This window comes from Malaclemys terrapin, chromosome 11, assembly GCF_027887155.1.
Source record: "Malaclemys terrapin pileata isolate rMalTer1 chromosome 11, rMalTer1.hap1, whole genome shotgun sequence".
Taxonomy (NCBI): domain Eukaryota; kingdom Metazoa; phylum Chordata; order Testudines; family Emydidae; genus Malaclemys; species Malaclemys terrapin.
The window spans coordinates 48021620-48041362 of record NC_071515.1 but is presented as its reverse complement, the minus strand read 5'-3'; the positions used below and the strand labels follow the sequence as shown (position 1 = coordinate 48041362).

The window sequence follows — 19743 nt, the reverse complement described above, 5'->3', positions numbered from 1 at the left end:
AGACAACAACCAACCAACCAACCAACAACAAAATCAGGTAAAAATCAGTGCAAACATCTATTAATAATTTTTCTGGGTAAATATCAGGGTTTATTTTGGTGGATGGAAAGACAGAGGAAAAAAGTATTCAGTAGATTAATGCTTTGAATTCCGTTCATCAATGTGGTTTGCTGCAGAACTAAAACAGAACTCAAAACACAATGCCACCTCAGTTTAAAAAAACAGTATATCTTTAATCCCCAGATAAAACTTTTCACTTGAATAAAAAGTTTACTGTTGTAGACTTAGAACTATTAGACTATGAATATTTACATTTAATAATTGGGCCACACCATTTGCAGTGCATACATTCAACATCATCCTTTTCTCCTATTTTTGTTTTTTTAAAACTTTTGAATAGTTCCTTGTGTTCTGAAACATATTCTGATACAGATTTTCATTTTCTTCCTATTTTAGTGTGTTAAATCTTTAAAGCATTATCTGCTAACAGCTTGAAATGTGGTGGCATGAGATTCATCAGTGTGTTCAGATGCACACACAATTCCGAGCTTGCATGCGTGCCTGTTTATTGTGTGTATCTTCTAGACCAGGGGTCGAGAACCTTTCAGAAGTGATGTGCCGAGTCTTCATTTATTCACTCTGATTTAAGGTTTTGCGTGTCACTAATACATTTTAATGTTTTTAGAAGGTCTCTTTCTATAAGGGTACATCTATACTTACCTCTGAGGTCAGCGGTAAGCAATCGATCTTCTGGGATCGATTTATTGCATCTTGTCTAGACGTGATAAATCGATCCCGGAAGTGCTCGCCGTCGACGCCGGTACTCCTGCTCCGCGAGAGGAGTACGCGGAGTCGACGGGGGAGCCTGCCTGCCGCGTGTGGACCCGCAGTAAGTACCTTGTAGTTCGAACTAAGGTACTTCGACTTCAGCTACGTTATTCACGTAGCTGAAGTTGCGTATCTTAGTTCGAACTGTGGGGATTAGTGTGGACCAGCCCTTAGTCTATAATATATAACTAAACTATTGTTGTATGTAAAGTAAATAAGGTTTTAAAAATGTTTAAGAAGCTTCATTTAAAATTAAGTTAAAATGCAGAGCCCCCCGGACCAGTGGCCAGGACCCGGGCAGTGTGAGTGCCACTGAAAATCAGCTCACATGCCGCTTTTGGCACACGTGCCATAGGTTGCCTACCCCTGTTCTAGACTAATACATAGCCTTACTTCAACAGGCAGCTTTGCATATACACGCAGACTAATATATTATCATAATACATATCTCATGCAATGTATTGTATTTTCTTGAAAAAAAGTTATTTTTTATATATTTGAATGATACAAAAGTAGGATGAAAATTGGAAATAAACTGAATAATACTTTTTGTAAAACCCGGGAAATTTTTGGTAAAAATCAGTTTAAACTGAAAAAGAAAGGGCTTATGTATAAACATTATCAAAAGGAACATTAAGGCAAAACACTGGAGAGTTACAAATTTTAGTTACCTCACCTCATATAAGTAAACTTGTTCCTTTGTTACAGCAAAAATTAGTAAAACGTTGTTTTGCACAAGCTTGTCTGTTAGTTGGCCAATTGTTGGATACTCCTGAAAACAAATATAGAGAGCCAAATCAATCTCTGTTTTACAAAAGGACCAAGGAGTTAAAAATAGTGATGAATAACATTGCATGTTATCTTTGATGAACATACATGCATAGCATGCTTAGTGGAATATAAACATGTAATTACACACTACATGTGTACAGAGTAAGTGTGTATGTGTACATAGAGCCTTTCCTTCTGGTGCTCACATTACCCTGAAGAGACTAAGTGATCCACCTGTATGTCATGCTTCGGTGCCTGGGGTCAGGAGGTTTTAGTCCACACTGGAACACAGGCCTTTGGAATCTTCTTTAAATCTCTTAATTCTTGAATTTAGACTTTAAGAAGGTGAGAAAACTCTTTGAGGCAAGGACACTACTTACCTTTGTGTTTGTACAGCACCTAGCACAATACGGCCCACATCCTAACAGGGGCCTCTAAATATCACCATAATAGAACTATTAAATAACAGTATTAGTCTGAGCTCTTAACTCTTGGTTTGAAATGTTTTTCTGACCTCAGCAGTGTCCTACACATTCCTGAACCACTCCTTAATTCACTTCCTTTAAGACAAGTGATGAAAGCATATTTTTGCTCCTCTCTCAGGAGAGGATGCCAATAGGTCCTGTTCCACATGTTACCCATGGTGGCAGTTATTGGGAGTAAGAGGCATCACTTTTTCTAATCATAACATGTTCTGAGATCACTTAGGTCAATATGCTGTGTTCTTAGTTTTGATTTTATGAAAATATGTGATTAAAATTAAAATGGATGACATAAAATAACTGGATTTCCCAACTCCTACTGCATATCACTAAACACTATCATTAATATTCCAATTCATCTTTCCTGTACTTTAAAATTCCCCAATGAAAGAATTGTACGAAGCACATTACCAAAACTGTTGACATGGAATATTCATTATTGTGGTCCAAGTGACAATGCCCATCATTTGGAATAACAATCCCTGCCAGTTTACTGTCCATCCCAAAATGGGAATCAGCATCACTCACAAACACCAGCAGATGTAGAGAGTCATTTCTCCACCCAATCTTTTCCTGTAATTAAAATGTAACGGTTTAGTACAGACTTTGATTATATTGATAGAAATAATACATGATGATGGGGTAGAAAACAGAAGAAGAGGTCTTTCAAAGAGATCTTTAAAAGGTAATGTCCTCTCTGCTTTAAGCAGACATCGAAAGACACCATGACAATTATTTAACAGAGTTCACCCCATTGCCTCTGACCAACATATCTCCTCTTCCCATTGTTGTGTTGAGTGAAGTGTGTATAGCTGCTTGTCATCTATATAAAATATTGTTAATCATTAAAATATTTAAAGAGAAAAAATTGAAGAAAATATTACGATTATGTGGTAATTTTATTGCTTTTCATTTCCCATAGACACTTGATTATTACATGATCAGTGCTTTTATTGGTGGAAACTACAAAACAATCGTTTTTCAATGTGTGTATTTAACTTGATTATATATACTTTTCTAATGAAAAAAAGATAATTTGAATATACCTTTACAGTCTGACCAAATACCCACTGAAATCAGTGGGGGTCCTTCCATTGATTTTAGTGGAGTCAGATCAGGGTCAGAGTCTACATTTTGAGAAAACAAGAGCTGCTTTTTAAAAAAAAAAATCCATAAAAATCTATTAATATTAAAATGTGGAGTAATAAATATTACACCTATAGGTTTCATTACCTTGCAAACAGCTGCCTGCATAATTGCATCAAATCCTCCCTCTGGAGTATCTATATTAGCTGAGATTTTCTGTTCTTTCACAATTTCATTGAATTTTTCAGCGTCATTTGTTAATGGCAAAACATGTTTGTATCCAAAGGTGGGTAAGCAATCAAGTGGAACACTTCTATAAAATAAATGATATATCTATGTCTATATCTTACAGCCAAAGCAGAGATAGAATGCACACACTGTCGTTTCTTTGTAACTCTATCTAGCTTAGTTTTCAGGTGAACATCTCTTCTGTGTAACTAGTTTTATTAATATCATTGCTGAAAGTAGTACTTTTCTAGTTCAGTGAAACAGACCAAGTGGAAAAACTTCAAGGTTAAAACATAACATGGCACTCAGTTAATTTTAATGAGAAACCGTGCATTTAGATACACTGTGGCTAAAGAGTGGTGTGTAACCTGCACTTCCCCAGGAATAGCCCTGGGAGGCATTGTACCCCAGTGATACCCCGCAGTGGCATACTCCTCCTATGCTCCTCTTATGCTCCTCTTGTAATCTGCTCCAGCCCTTTACAGGGCACAGTATACTCCCACCCTCACATCCAGATAGGCCCACTGGGTGCCTCCCCACTTGCTCTGAGGAGGAGAAGAGTATCAGGCATGCAGCCCCCACTCTCCCCAATCACCCCAGAGTTGTGATCTGGGCAGGACTCATGCAGCATGGGGCTCAGGGGACTGTTCCTGGTTCTTTAAAACAAATAAATAATAAGAACATTAATAAATATACTGCACTGTTGTTGTTTGGTATTTTTGAGTACCCAAAAGTATGGTGAGCCTTTCAGCTGTAACAGGAATAATCCAGGATTTAAATAATAATATATATTTCAAGCAAATTAAAGAGACATGTAACTTGAGTGTCAATGTGCTAATCAGTCAAACACACCTGTAACTAGCAGGAAAATCTAAACAGCAAGCAAAAAGGCAAACCTCTTCCCCCCCTAAATTCCCCCTCCCCCCAACAACCCAATGAGGTATAGAAAACGACCAGAGTATGAACCAAGAGCCAAGTCCCATTTGCTTTATTAGCTCAACTGCAAGTGAGTAAGGTGGAAAGGCTCCAGTGAGGGCAGTGAGCAGGATTTTGTCCCCAGTGTTCAATCTTATCTGTGTTCCTATATTAAATAATAACACACACATAGGTGCTTTCTTTGCCTACCTGCAAGGGTTGTTTATTTCTTCAGCTGTGGTTTTGATGAATGGTGAAACTGGTTTTTCAACAAAAGACCCAAAGCCCAGTCTAAAGTTGCTTGTTAGTTTTGACATTTCTTTGGAAAGAGTTGAGCCTAATTCCTTTATTGTATTCAGATCATCATCCATGGAAGCGGAAAGGTCCATGAGGTAATAGAGATCAACTGGATAATCTTCAGTCTGGCGAACTTTAATCTCTATTGTTTCTTCATTTCCTAGTAAAGCCATAGGGGAAATGAAGAAGAAATTAACACATTTAACTTTAGACAATGTTATGGGCAATATAGCAATGATGCTGTCTGTTTATTCTTAATGCTACCGTATGTGCCATTGGTGGAATTAACAGAAATGTATAAAATCATCAATAAAAATTCCAAATAGAAAATCTGAAAGGCCTTAAGTAGGTATTACGTGAATGGTACAGTAAAAGTTAAGTACTAACTTTAGGTTTAGGACTATTTGATTCCTGTAGATCTAGTGTGTTAGAAAAAACAAATGGCAGAGTGCAGCTTTAAAACCTTCAAATATGAATCTATAACAAAACAGAAGTTAGCACTTGTAGGAGAGAGTGCAAGTGTTAGTGGTCTGAGAATGTCACTGGGAGAGTGGATTACAAGTGCATCTGGGTTCTATTCCTGGTTCTAATACAAACATACTGTGTGTTATTCAAACCTCTCTGCGCCTCATTTTTCCCTAGAACAAATTCTGATCTATGTTATATTGGTGTAAATCCACAGTAACGCCATAGACCTCAGGAGATCTTGCAAATCACATTGATATCCTTAGATAAAAACACTATACGGCAGATTCTCTGCTGCACTCGAGATTTTCTCAGGGTAGCAATGAAGAGGCGAGACACTGGGGAGCTGGCTATGGTGGCAGTTTCCCAATTCTCTCCTCATCTCTGCCATGGCCTGAGTGCAGGTTAGAGAAGCCTCCAGAATAGGTGCTGCTGCCGTGCCCCCTGGCCTGAAGTGGATTCCATTTTATATAAGGTTTACAATTTGGTTCAATGGCTCTTAGCAAACCCACTATAAAAACTGTTCCAGCACCCCTGGCCTCAGACTCCTCTAACCAATAACAGCTGGCTACATCCCCTGGGATAGCTTGCCTACTGTGCTATGGCCACGGCCCCTTCATTTCCACCCTCAATACATGGCACAAGAGGAACGGTATAGGAACTAGCTCTTCCAGCTTTACACCCACGGGGGGAATTCCCAGCCCGATAGATGTGACACATTTCCATTCCCTTTGTGCTGCCCCGGGCCATGAAGAGAATAGAGCAGGGAGATTAATCTCCTTTTACATAAATACAAAGTACTTTGTGGGGAATTTAAATAGTGTACATTTTAGATCTATCCATCAGATTAACACATGATAAATATTCACTAGGTCTTATTTGATTACAAATAATGTTTAATTTTGAATTTGTTAATACATTTTATTTAAATACAGTAAATACATTCTGTTTTTTAGATCATTAACAATTTAGTCTGAGAAACCTGGAAAGATAGCATCAGCAGAAAAGAATCACAGTTATGAACTGAATAACTTACCTGGTCGCAGTCTAAAAGTTAACTTTTGAGGGGAAATCTGTGTGACATCAGAGTTATTCTTCTGGATTCCTATGCTAAGGGGGTTATTTTTGTGAATTTCTACTTTAGAAATGGGAAATTCAATAAAGTTCAACTGACATCCTTTTGACAAAAGATTTTCTGGAGTATCACACCTTCCGTGAATTCCAGATGAGTCTGTATAATTCTGAAACAATCAGCAGAAAGAATGGAAGAGCTAAATTTATTATTGAACAATGGAAAATATATTATTTTCTGACCATCGTACACCTGATGTTTAATTAACACCATATTTTCATGACCATGAATTTAGCCCAGAGATACACGTGGCACTTGTATTCACTTCCTTGAATTCAGCCCTGTGTGCTGTTTGGCCTTCTCCTGCACTTAGGACCTGATCAATCTAAAGCCCATTGAAGTCAACAGGAGACTTTCCACTGACTTCAATAGTTTTTGGATCAGGCCCCTGCATTCCTACTCAAGCAAAACTCTCACCAACTGGAATGGGAGTTTTATGATTATATATTATTCTTCCTCTTCAAAGCACTATACTCACATTAATTTTCACAACATTGTTGTAAGGTATTATCATCATTGCCATGTGAAAACTTTGACAGAGAGGCTAAGTGATTTGACCAAGGCCACAGAAAGACTCCATGTCAAAGATGGGATTAAAATTTGGAAATTCCTGGTTTCCAATCCTGTGCTCATACCACTGATCCATACTCTTTTCTTGTGCCTATATAAGGAATTTAAACTTTGGCCCTTAAACTGCAAATGTCCCCTGAATTTTGTCACTGAGAAACACTATGTTAAAGTTACATCAAAATTACTTTAAATCCACAAAAGCCCAGAAATTCAGAGTTAATGCTAAGACTCCGCTCTTTACTTCCCACTGGGAGTCAAATTCTGTTCATGGATATGTATGAGTCTCATTGATTTCAGTGGAAACATAGGATGGAAAAATTTGCCTTTCTGTACTTGGACCACTTCTGATATCTACTCAGACAAAACACCCATTGACTAAAGGATCAAATCCAGTGTATGTAAAAATCACCTATTATTATGAAACCCTTGGAAAGCAAAGCATACCGTCTGCAGTAGCTAACACTGAATTTTCTGGCTTCTCAAAACATGCATTATCAAGTAAACACATGGTTCAGGGCTAGTTAGAATGTGTATTTTTATCCAATAGACCAGGGGTCGGCAACCTTTCAGAAGTGGTGTGCCGACTCTTCATTTATTCACTCTAATTTAAGGTTTTGCGTGCCAGTAATACATTTTAATGTTTTAGAAGGTCTCTTTCTATAAGTCTATAATATATAACAAAACCATTGTTGTATGTAAAGTAAATAATGTTTTTAAAATGTGGCCAGGACCTGGGCAGTGTGAGTGCCACTGAAAATCAGCTCGCGTGACGCCTTCAGCACGCGTGCCAGAGGTTGCCTATCCCTGCAATAGGCTATGATGGCAACTTTTATTGAGTGTAGCCTGACACTAAAAGAAATATACAGATTTTAAATATACAGATTCTTTGCCTGCCCCACATCACATGAGTGCAGCAAATAAATCCATGCACAAACATTATATTTATTCCACTGCCATTTCCAATAAGTGCACATGATCTATACATGATCATCTATACATGATCTATACATCTATACATTCCAAACTCAAGAACTTAGTTGTTTTCTTTTTGTGTTTTATGAAAACACTCAATGGCAATTGGCCTAATTATGTACCTAATAGCATGGAAAATTTCATATTATGAAATCCTGCATTTTGAGTTGTACAGGAATATTTTTAAAAAAAGCATAGAAAAGCCACTTTTTTGGGGGGTGGGGGGAACTTTCCTAGTGTTATATCTTGCAAATTGCTAAATTGCTTTTAGTAAAAACTGGATTAAAAAAGAACGGTATGTCAGTTTCATCCAAGATGGTATTTTTACTGTTCAATTAAAACCCCCTAAGGAAAGCGTTTATAAATTATGTAAAGAGTCCCTTAAAAGAGAGCTGTAGAGGTATGAACAGTAAACCACCACAATAAAGTATTTTAACACACATTCTGTTTCTCTCTCATATCTGATCTATGTATTGTGTTTATATATTTATGACATGCTTTATCAGAGGAGGGCAGCTCCTCTGATAGGGAGAAACAACGGTGCTAAAAGCTGGGGATTTTTTTTGACCTTTGAAATGCTTAGCACTCTCTATTGCCACTGAAATCAATGGCTGTGAAGGGTGCTCAGCAGGACAGAAGTATCAAACACAATCCACTTGACTAAGACATTATTTTAAGAAATTTTGCAGTACATACCTATCTGATCAATAATTCAAAAACTATCTAGCAATTGACTTGCTTGCTGTTGGCTGAAACAGATTCACAAAACCGTGTGTTCGTCTATCTGTATTTATAAGAGCCGAGATTTCCAAAATCTAAAGTTAGGCTTCTAAAAGTCATATTTAGGCTCCTGCATAAGCAGCCATCTTTTCAAAAGTGCTGAGCACCTAATAGTTCACCTTCTGCTTTAAAAGGGAGAGGGACATGTGGCTCTCATTTGAACCCTGCTTATTTTATTTATTTATAGCCATGTCTATTGAGCCTGTTAGCGCAGTAGCCAACTGCTTCACAAACACTAACAAACTGAGGCTCAGAACACCTGCTGTGAGGCCAGGAGGTATTCCTATTCCTATTTTACACATTAAGAACTGAGCCACAGATAAGTTAAATGACTTGCCTGGGGTCACACAGGAAGTCAGTGACATATCTGGGAACCAAATCCACATCTGTTTCCCAGCCCCATACTTTAGCCATAAGACCTCCATATCTTGGGCGCTCTATCCAGTATCACGGGAGCTGTACAATCCTACCATATTTACTTCCAGAATGATGAGGGCAGCTCCTCCGATAGGGAGAAACAAAAGTGCTAAAAGCTAGGGATCTTTTTTTAAAGAAACAGAGAACAATAAAGCAGAATTTCCAGATGTACCACTTTTGATTTCCAGAGAAAATTACACAGGCAATTTTTCCCCTCTAAATTCCTCATGCATTACAAAAGCACTGGCTGACCCAATTAATTCAATAATTCCCTCACTCATAGCCACTGCAAACACTCAAATTGTATGGCTTTGAAATTTTAAGATCATTTACTTTACCTCTTGAGAACACCAAGCACACTGTGGTCCAGAAAACAAACAATCTTCACAAGTCACTGCACTCCCTGGAGAACAATTTCCTATATTTAAACCCAGGAAGGTAAGAAATTAATAATGGGTTTAATTATTCTTTTTATAAAATGTCCCATTTTGTTAAAAATATTGGAGATAAACAATAGTGACACATTAGGACATACTTAAGATTACTGATAAAATTCCATCATTAAAATATTTATATTAGTTTAGTATTTAACTTGATCAATAATTACACTATTACTGGTAATTAATAAAAATGTGAGCACCTGAAGGTCACTCATCTATGAACAATATGCATACTATTATTTGTTTTCTGAAATGCATTTCATAATTGTTAAATTTGTTTCATCATAACCAGAATTTTTAGCAAAATAGATCTGTCTACATTGTACACATTACAGTTGTTACATTCTGCTTTCCAATGTATTTGCTCTGGAAGTTAAAATTATGCCAGGTTCCATAAACACACTACCAGAATCACAGATGTAGTGTGAAATTTCATGATGGATCAAACTCTGATTTGTTTAATTAAAATGGCTCAAAAGCCTGTGTGTTTTGTGCAGGTAGTTCTATATTATGAACAGATGTACTCTAAATACATTTATTGGCTATGTAGTCATACTACACTCTGTCAAAACATTCATTAAGTGGAAAGGAATGACTGAACAGACAACATGGGAAGCTAGTTAATATAAAGTTGTTAAACAAAAAACAATGTAAAATATGCTTTTAAAGAAGCAGAGTTCACTAAATGTACGCCTTACCTTGTACATTGTTATTTCTTTGCAGAAATAGAAAGAACAGGAAAAGCAATACAATCCCCATTCGTTTTCAGTTCTGGCTGTGTGAATTAAAAGTATAAAAGAATAATTACCTTCAGGGTAAATGATTAATGTGGAATGTTGTAAAAGTCATAGATTCCTGAAGTGTGTATTCTAAGATGATACTTACACTGGTTTGAAGAGAAACTTCCAAAATGCCAGGACAGAACATTAATACAAAGAAAACAAAAGCTACCTGAATAGGTAAAGACGACAAGCTGTGCATAAAAGCAACTTCAACATGGTTATGGAACTTAACACTGCTCTTTATCTTACTTCCTTATTTTCCTTATAAGGAAAACAGGTACACAATTATAAGAAGGTGGGGGAATTCATTCAGGTACTGATTTTTTTTTCTTTTTTCGGTCAACACTCACAGTCTCCCTGGGTCCTAGAGAAATTTGTCCAGGAGATTTTTATCAAGTGTACAAGAACTCTAAAATACTGGTACTCCTTAGACTGTTTTCTGACTGAGTTCAATATACTGGCAAGTCATACAAATAGTGAGGTGAATATACCTGGAGAGATGTATAAATCCCATTTTTTCAGGTTTCATGTTGTGGAATGAACCTTCTAAAACCAGCTGTGAAAAGAAAACAAATCACCTGAACTTATTATAACACTATAATAGAAAGCCATTTTAGGAATACAAAATGTCTTTTGTTTTACTGTATAGAGTTTATATATGCTTTATTAGCATTATAAAGTGAAAAAGAAATAAATCAAACCTACATTATTGTGAAATGCAGTTACTATTGTACAGGTGTGGTCATCTGCATATTACTACCCCAATAGAGAGTGTTTCTTCTGTGATGGAATTCAAGGTAATTTCCCCTGCAGCTATTAAAACATTCAGGTAACTATGACTAGAAAGAGGTTTTCATTGCATTTCAAAGCATGTGGGGAACAAAAAAACTCACCCAACCTTCACAACAGTGAAACAACAGTAGTGAGTACAAGATGCAAGGAAAGACTGTATGGTTAGAGAAGGGGAATGGTGGCTTGAACACCAGGCTTCAATTCCCAACTCTGCCAGTGACTCACAGTATAGCCTTGGGAAAGTCACAATCTTTAAGATGTTGTGAGGTGGTTTTTAAGACACATTTAACTCCTTGGAGGAAAGGTTACTATTATTATGAAAGGAAATTTAAAAATAACAAAAACCCATGATTATATGTTGTTTTATTTCCCCCCACCTTTTATCCTTTTGTCCTTTTTAGCGTATAAGTTACGTCATTCCTCTTTGATCATTTCAGTATGTCTGAGCCAGTTCATTACACTAGGAGTTACAGGGACCCAAAGTTGTCCCTGACATTAGATCTCACAAGTCTTGGTGATTTATTTTAACTAAAATTTGCCCTTTCTATGCTTCACAAACTGATTCCAATTTCAGCTAATGTATTTGCTGTTCATAAGTATTCACCAAATAGTTTATGTGAACAAATATGCTATTGTTTTTGTCCCTTGGATGGACAATGTTTAAAATAAAACAGACTAAAAATTACAGCATATTTACAAACTAACTAAATAAAAATTCACATGCACTAGTCATACTGCCTTTGACCTTAAGAACATAAGAAAGGCCATACTAGGTCAGACCAAAGACCCAACCAGCCCAGTATCCTGTCTATCGACAGTGGCCAATGCCAGGTACCCCAGAGGGAGCGAACCTGACAGGTAATGATCAAGTGATCTCTCTCCTGCTATCCATCTCCATCCTTTGACAAACAGAGGCTCGGGACACCATTCCTTACTCATCCTGGCTAATAGCCATTAATGGACTTAACCTCCAAGAATGTATCTAGTTCTCTTTTAAACCCTGTTATAGTCCTAGCCTTCTCAACCTCCTCAGGCAAGGAGTTCCACAGGTTAACTGTGCACTGTGTGAAGAAGAGCTCCCTTTTATTTGTTTTAAACCTGCTACCCATTAATTTCATTTGGTGGTCCATAGTTCTTATACTATGGGAACAAGTAAATAACTTTTCCTTATTCACTTTCTCCACACCACTCATGATTTTATATATCTCTATCATATCCCCCCTTTGGGCTTGGCTACACTTGTGAGTTACAGTGCAATAAAGGAGCCCCAGGTGCACTAGTGCACTACCTGTCCACACTGGCAAGGCACCTAGAGCGCTCTGACTCTGTGACTACAGCACTGCTGTTACTCCACCTCGGCGAGTGAAATAACATTTGCTGCACCCCTGCTGGAGCGCCACGGCACCAGTGTGAACGAGGTGTTGCATTACTGCGCTCTGATTGACCGCCAGATACATCCCATAATCCACTTAAGTTAAGTGGCCACTCTTGTCATTGTTTTGAACTCGCTGTACAATTGCTGTAGGAATGCAGATATGCCCTTTCAAAGCTCCGTTTCTGACAGCTGGCTGCTTATCTGCTCTGGGACAAAGGAACCATTACTGAGGAATGCTGCTTCCTTTGAGTGAGTGAGAGAGAGGCAGGGGTGGGAGAGGGAGGTTTGCTGCTGTCTGAACTTGCAAGACAGCATGCTGACACACACTCAGCCCCCCCCAAAACCCACTCTCTCTCCCTCCACATACACACACTGCACTCCCTGTCACACTCCACCTCACCCCCCGCATTTGAAAAGCACATTGCAGCCACTTGCATGCTGGGATAACTATCACAATGCACTGCTCTCTGTGGTGTTGCAAGAGCTGCTAATGTGGCCACACCAGCGCGCTTCCAGCTGAGAGTGTAAACACTCGGCAGCGTTTTCCCTACTGCAGTAACTCCCAGCGCTCTACAACTGTAAGTGTAGCCATGCCCTTAGTCTCCTCTTTTCTAAACTGAAATCTCTAATCTTTAATCTCTCCTCATATGGGACCCGTTCCAAACCCCTAATCATTTTAGTTGTCCTTCTCTGAATCTTTTCTATTGCCAGTATATCTCTTTTGAGATGAGGAGACCCCATCTGTACGCAGTATTCAAGGTGTGGGCGTACCATGGATTTATATAAGGGCAATAAGATATTCTTCATCTTATTCTCTATCCCTTTTTTAATGATTCCGAACATCCTGCTTGCTTTTTTGACTGCCGCTGCACACTGCGTGGACGTCTTCAGAGATCTATCCATGAACTATCTCTTTCCTGATTAGTTGTAGATAAATTAGCCCCCATCATATTGTATGTATAGTTGGGGTTATTTTTTCCAATGTGCATTACTTTACATTTATCCACATTAAATTTCATTTGCCATTTTGCTGCCCAATCACTTAGTTTTGTGAGATCTTTTTGAAGTTCTTCACAGACTGCTTTGGTCTTAACTATCTTGAGCAGTTTAGTATCATCTTCAAACTTTGCCACCTCACTGCTTACCCCTTTCTCCAGATCATTTATGAATAAGTTGAATAGAGTTGGTCCTAGGACTGACCCTTGGGGAACACCACTTGTTACTCCTCTCCATTCTGAAAATTTACCATTTATTCCTACCCTTTGTTCCCTGTCTTTTAACCAGTTCTCAATCCATAAAAGGATCTTCCCTCTTATCCCATGACAATGTAATTTACATAAGAGCCTTTGGTGAGGGACCTTATTAAAGGCTATCTGGAAATCTAAGTACACTTAACATATCTTCTAAGGTTGGATCCTTCAAACATATATACATATCTTTTTAAGGATGAGCTGTCTACTTCCTGAAAACCATTATTTCCTTTTTTTCCTCCTCAAACACTGCACATCTTTCACGGATCATAATGACCCCATTTTTCTGTCTGTACCTGCAAACTCTCCCCTTAGACTAGATCTGCTGTTTCCAGGACCAATTCCTTCTCTCCCTGTTTACCCTTTCATCCATCTTCTTTTTTCATGGCCACTTTGAAGCATCAGCACTAAGAATACTATTATATTGATTTCTATCAGCTCTGGGCCCCTTGCATATTCCTATTAGGCCAAATTCTGCTCTCAGTTACACCAGTGCAACACAGTAGAATTTGGCTCATTATTTTAAAAGATGGGCAACACTAAAAATATAAGCTTTTTGTGATCATGGAACCTGGGACATTTCAAAAGATTCTGCCCTGTGAATAAGATTTCTGTGGTCTCAGAGTGTATGTGCAGTCTTTCTCTTATTCCTACCCTTTATAGTATATCAAAGATAGCACAAAAAGACATTATAGCTGCCCGCTGAAAAAAATCAAATCTGGTAGTGAAAAAGCTTTGAAAAGGTACAAAACCAGGGAAGATGCATCTTAGGCACATATGAAGCCAAACTAAAATATATCCTAAAGGAATGCAAAAAAAAAAAAAAAGGTATTTTCTTTCTATAGCTAATGTGTAGCTTTCCTGACAAGCAAGATCTTGTTTCATTCATTGAGCCAAATCCAAATGGAAGGGTGGTGGCCAGAAATAAAGATTGTGTAAATATTCTAAAACAGAACATGTTTGCATACAAAAGAATGCCTAATAGTTCATGCATCTTCATCTGAATAAACACTTTCCCTTTGAAAAAAGCCAAGCTCTGAAGCTAGTAAGTTAGGAATTGATGTATTGGATATGACAGTTACACTTTAGGAACCCAGTCCCGGACAAAACGTCTATGGGTTCTTTCCAAACTAGGCAAGCTCTGGAAGAGAGGGGATGCTGGCTCCACAGAAGACTGATCTACCCAGGAAAAAAGGTCAGTAGGACACACAGATGCCTGAAGGCAAGGAAAAACCCATGTCAATAACTGGGAATTGGAGAGCTACCCACTAAGAAGAAAAGTTCATACACATGAACTTTTTACTTCATAGGCTACATACCTTCTGATTCTTGGGACTGCTTACTACTCCCACCCCCATAAAACCATGTAGCATGTGGGATTTATTACAGCTGAAAAGTTACAGTAATTCCCTTGAATGGTCATTGTTGGGGATGGTCATTGTTGGGGAATTCAAGGGCTTGGTGTCTACAGGCAGAGATTGTTTTAAATCCACCCCTGTTGTTGGAGAATGGTGTGGCAAGTGGACACAGTGGGCCAGCTTCTCAGTTGCCCTGCAGCTTAGTCATTTACACCTCTGCAAAGTGGGTGTAAAATGCCTAATCAGAATGGTAATGATTTAGAACCCCTTGCACTCAGGGCTGGAGGGAGGTGACTTTACATTTGGGTCACGTGGCTAGTTCTTCCTTTCCCCAGCTGGCCTCCAGAACAGATTGCCAGCCAAGGAATTCCCAAGAAAAACCTCTTAAAAGATTTCCTACCTGACTATCACTCATTCCCAAGAATTTATTTGCTCAGTATGGTGATTGGGAGGGTGGAGTTGCAAACTCTGTGCCTGTCAGTAGTGCTTGGTCACTTAATAGAGATACTTCCCATCTAAATAAGATGTTACCTTTATATCTGCTGAGCCAAGAAGCTTGAGGCTTTCTGTAGGACAGCAGACAGAGAGACTCATTTTCTCTGGATTGGGTGACTGCCCAGAAAGCTATTCCTGTCAACTGGAAACACCTGGTTCCAAAGACCATCTATAACACAGATTCTTCAAAGGCTGCATATCGATTACCCAAATAAGGTTCCCTGAAAAAAGGTCTAAAACTTCAGAGCTTACACTAGCCCTTCTGAACTACTGCTGATTCAAGTAACCCCATGGAGATTTGAATACTTGTAAACATGGAATGGTCAGATGTAGATAAAACAACTACCCACAGCAGCAGTACTTTGATGTAGAAGACAGTGTCATGCGCCTGTCCGCTACAGCATCACGCCTGGCTGTATGGGGAGGTACAGTTGGCAGTAGTACCTCAATGCCTGCTGGAAGACGTAATGCCTCTGGCAATTTTATATAATAGGGAAACTCATATTACACAGCCAGGTGGGATTTTTAATTTTGTTAATTTTTGCGTGTATGGAACCCTCTTGGTATTTAATTATGTCACCAAATGGAGCACTTCACAAAATAAATAAAACTAGTCTGAACTCATATGCTTTAATGTCAGTTAATGTTGCTTGCTGCCTCTTGCTCCCTTTGTTCATTAGCACAGCTGGAGATGGATGATATCACTGCAACAGAAAATGTCCCAGATACAAAGAAACAGCTGTAAACATTCAGGGCTAGCTTGTCAGCCCTTACTTGGCTATACAAGGGAGTAAGGAGCAGTAATGCCCCACTGCTCAGACTGTGTCTGCAGGCACATTGAGCTGCTTGCCCAGTGCTCCCCACTGAGAGAAACAGACAAAATGGGAGGAGCTTTGGCACCACATCCCCTGTTCCTTAGTCACTGTAACTAGCCGATTACACAGAGGGAAGTCATTTCCTCCCCCACCCACCCTGAGCAAAGTGAAATGGAGGCCTGGAGGGTGTTGAAGAACTGTGACTCAGTGAGTTATGATTCATTCTCCAGTCTGCCCTGAACTCAGGTAGAGACATAATCTAGCTCTAAAACAGATCTGCACAGAAAGACAAAGAGCCAAAATGCTTACAAATGCTGAAATGAAAAGTAAACAGTTCACTAAGAGTAGTTTTTCAATTTATATGTACCTCAGCCAGAAGTCAGGACTTGGATGGCTTCAGTTCAGGGTGTGTGTTTGTGCGCGTGCGTGTTCTGAATTTGCTTTGCACGGGTGACCACTCCTAGAGATTTGTTTGATTTTCAGATTTGGACAAACTTTCACACTCAAAGCAAAAATAACCTGGTAAAGTTCTCCTGGACTCAGGTGGAAACACTGCAAAGCGACAAGGCTTCTGTCCTTGACTGCAAGCCAACTCAACACTGTTCAGAGCCAGGCAGCTGCAGGACTCCCGCCTGAGTTTGGGTTTTACCTTCTTGGTTACATTGTCAAAGTTTTCCCCACTTCCAGGGAGGTCACTTTACTGTATGGTACAGCTTAGTACCATTTTGGCTCCTTTTCGGGTCCATGGGGAAACCTCTGTGCCCGGCTACCTTTCAATATCTCACAGCTTCAAGTGCTGAGGGGCTTCCTTCTCCCTCAAACACATGGAGGACACAGAGGTCCTGCCTATGCCCCCACTCTTAAAGGGCCAGGAGCACTCCTGAAACACCTACTCCTTTGCTCCACAGCTAGTTCTGCATCCCCTCCTCTCTGACCCCAGAGCAACCCCCACTCCTTCCGGGGCTGAGGAAGCTCCCCTCCTGCCCTATGGAGAGGTGAGGGATTCCCAGCTGAGCCCCATCAGGGCAGCACCGAGAGGCATGAGGAAGCGCAGTGCTAAGGGGGGGAGGTGAGAGGACAGGGACCAGCGGCCATGTCTGGACAGGTGTGTCTGGGGTATAATGGGGGTTGGGCTTGTGGGGAGTGACAGGTTAGTTCATTTGGGGGGCTAGGCCCTATTCTGTTTAAACTTCCAGAAGCTGTCAGGAACTCCCCCAGCAAGCCCTATCCAGCCATCTTCAGCCAAGGAAGGTGCCATGATACGGGACCTGGAGCATGGAAAGGGGGCTTCTCATTTTGCCAGCCCTCTGCTATGTCAGATCCACATTTGTCATTGGATTTTCCCCTCTCTGCCTCTCCTTACCTCAGCTCTCAAGCACAATGTGAACCAGTTAATGTATAAAGTTCAGACAATCCTACTTCTAAAAAAAGGGAAAATGGATTTGCCCTGTGTGATTCTCTTTTGCCACCAGTCAGTTTCTCACCATGAACAGGTAACATTTAAAGACTCTAGTGGGAGCAATCCCTTTCACCAGTGCGCACTAAGGATTTCTCCCGAGGACTGTCCTCATAGTTCCTATTAAAACTATAAACATCTTGCTGAAGTTACATATATGGCAGGCTGATTCTTTGCTGAAATACAGCTTGAATGTGGCTAGCATAGGGAGAGTCACTGAAATTGGTAACTATATTCTGGTCAGTGCCAAATGGCTTAGCAGACCTGAGATAGTGGGTTCAAGCAACAAACAAAACACACGAGAATGGTAAGGTTCCGATATGTCATTTTGAATCTTGACCACATTGGCTCCATTTACAGTAACATGTTCAAACCCTTTAGACCTGTGAATGGATTCACTCACACCTATTATTTCAGGGAAAAGTCTCATACTTGGGTTTTCAAAAGCTCTTCACACAAAGTGCTGCCATCTTCTGGGGACTTTACTGCTCTGTGCCTGAGAAACAACGTTCTCTCTATAGTGGGACTTTATAGTGGGAGTTTATACGCAGTGCAGGTACTACATTACCTCTCTGCCTCTAGCAATGTTCAACCAAACTATATATTTAAGAACCTTACATAATATTGATTCAGCTTCTTTGCTGAATATTTCTCAGGCTATTAATGTTAATGTTTTTTCAAACTCATCCTGTAAAATCCTTACCTATCTATAATGGAATAAACAGAACATTCCTTCTATCATTTTTAGTATGTGCTCAGTGAGATATATGGCTCTAAAACTAAAGCAAACTGTTTCTAATGTCTTGATCAGTGAATTGTATTTTAAATACGTTGCCATTACTGTAACACAATACAGTCTCATGAAAATGGTAGAAAAGGAATTAAAAGGGACACTGTCAACTTATGTTTAACCTAAAATTTAAATGTTGTAAAACAACTTTTTATAAAAGATAAGACCATTGTTGCCATAATACTTAAATTTCAGTAAAAACTGTTGTCTTTAAATACACAAACATTTTCAAGCAGTGTTTGAAACTCACACTGCAGCACTAAAAACCTGAAATTGAAACTGTCTATAAACAAAAATGAAACTGGTTTAATTGATTTGAATTGTCCTTGTTGTGTTATACAAAGAAAATAGAGACAAAGAAATTTGATTTTAAAAATTGTCACTTTTAATAATTTAAAATGTTGTTACTAACAAAAGTAAAGAAATGTGGGATTTTTATTTAACAGTTTGTAATTTTTAAGTTACCAGTGTTCCTTTTTGGTCTGAAATTGGTGAGTATTTCATACTGCTGCTAACTGTGATAATGCAATGCGTGCTGTCATGTTGGTTATGTAGAAAATAGTGTTGGACAGAAATTTCTTAAATGTATGCAATTTGTTCAGAATGATTCATCACATAACATCCATGAATATAGTTCTTTCTGTTGCTCGTTGCAAGTATTTGAAGTTAGAAATTATGAACAGCATTATGAAAGTATGAACAGCATTGCTTAGACACCCAGCTCATAGGGGGTTCTTTCTGTTTTCTGATTAGATTAGCATCACTCTTAGGAGTTAGGTTTCTATTGCAAATATACACTAAAACTGCTTTACATGAATATTCTCTAGCATTCAGTGAACATTTATTGGTTTTGCAAACATTCCTGGCAATCTTGTTTACTAGAGTTTTCATGAACAGTGAACAAAAAAGGGTTTTGAATGCAATCAAAGACGATCTAAAAATTCAAACTACTATTCATAGCAAGCTTTCTGAAGAATTCACCCAGCTGTAATGGAAAGTCTGATTTATTGTAATCTTGTTATATTCTGATAGTGAATACTGTAACTGTTTGTGCCTGTTACATTCACTCTGTTGCCTTTGAAAAAATAAAGCCAGACCTTTGCCTCCTCTAACAATCACCCAAAAGGCAAATATTGCATGGAAAATAAGTTTTAACATGCATGTGCAAATGAATGATTTATGTATGTGACATAATTCTTCAATTTACATCTGTATCATGAACATGTAAATGTTTAAGGTATTGTGTT

At 38.8% G+C, this 19743-nt stretch overlaps 1 protein-coding gene across 3 annotated transcripts in view; it reads right to left on the bottom strand.

Annotated features, from left to right (window-relative positions):
- Window positions 1–19743, bottom strand: part of ITGB6 (integrin subunit beta 6) — a 79832-nt gene that overhangs the window by 41674 nt on the left and 18415 nt on the right. The window contains exons 3-10 of one of the 3 annotated variants that reach the window (XM_054044682.1): window positions 10657–10721; window positions 10082–10158; window positions 9282–9361; window positions 6109–6313; window positions 4521–4767; window positions 3315–3480; window positions 2493–2654; window positions 1505–1600 (exon numbers count right to left, since the gene is read on the bottom strand). In XM_054044682.1, the coding sequence (XP_053900657.1) occupies window positions 1505–1600; window positions 2493–2654; window positions 3315–3480; window positions 4521–4767; window positions 6109–6313; window positions 9282–9361; window positions 10082–10142 (1017 nt within the window). In that variant the 5' untranslated portion in view covers window positions 10143–10158; window positions 10657–10721. Of the gene's footprint in view, window positions 1–1504; window positions 1601–2492; window positions 2655–3314; window positions 3481–4520; window positions 4768–6108; window positions 6314–9281; window positions 9362–10081; window positions 10159–10268; window positions 10499–10656; window positions 10722–19743 lie in introns of those variants that run through there. The other 2 variants (XM_054044683.1, XM_054044681.1) reach the window with 2 other exon arrangements.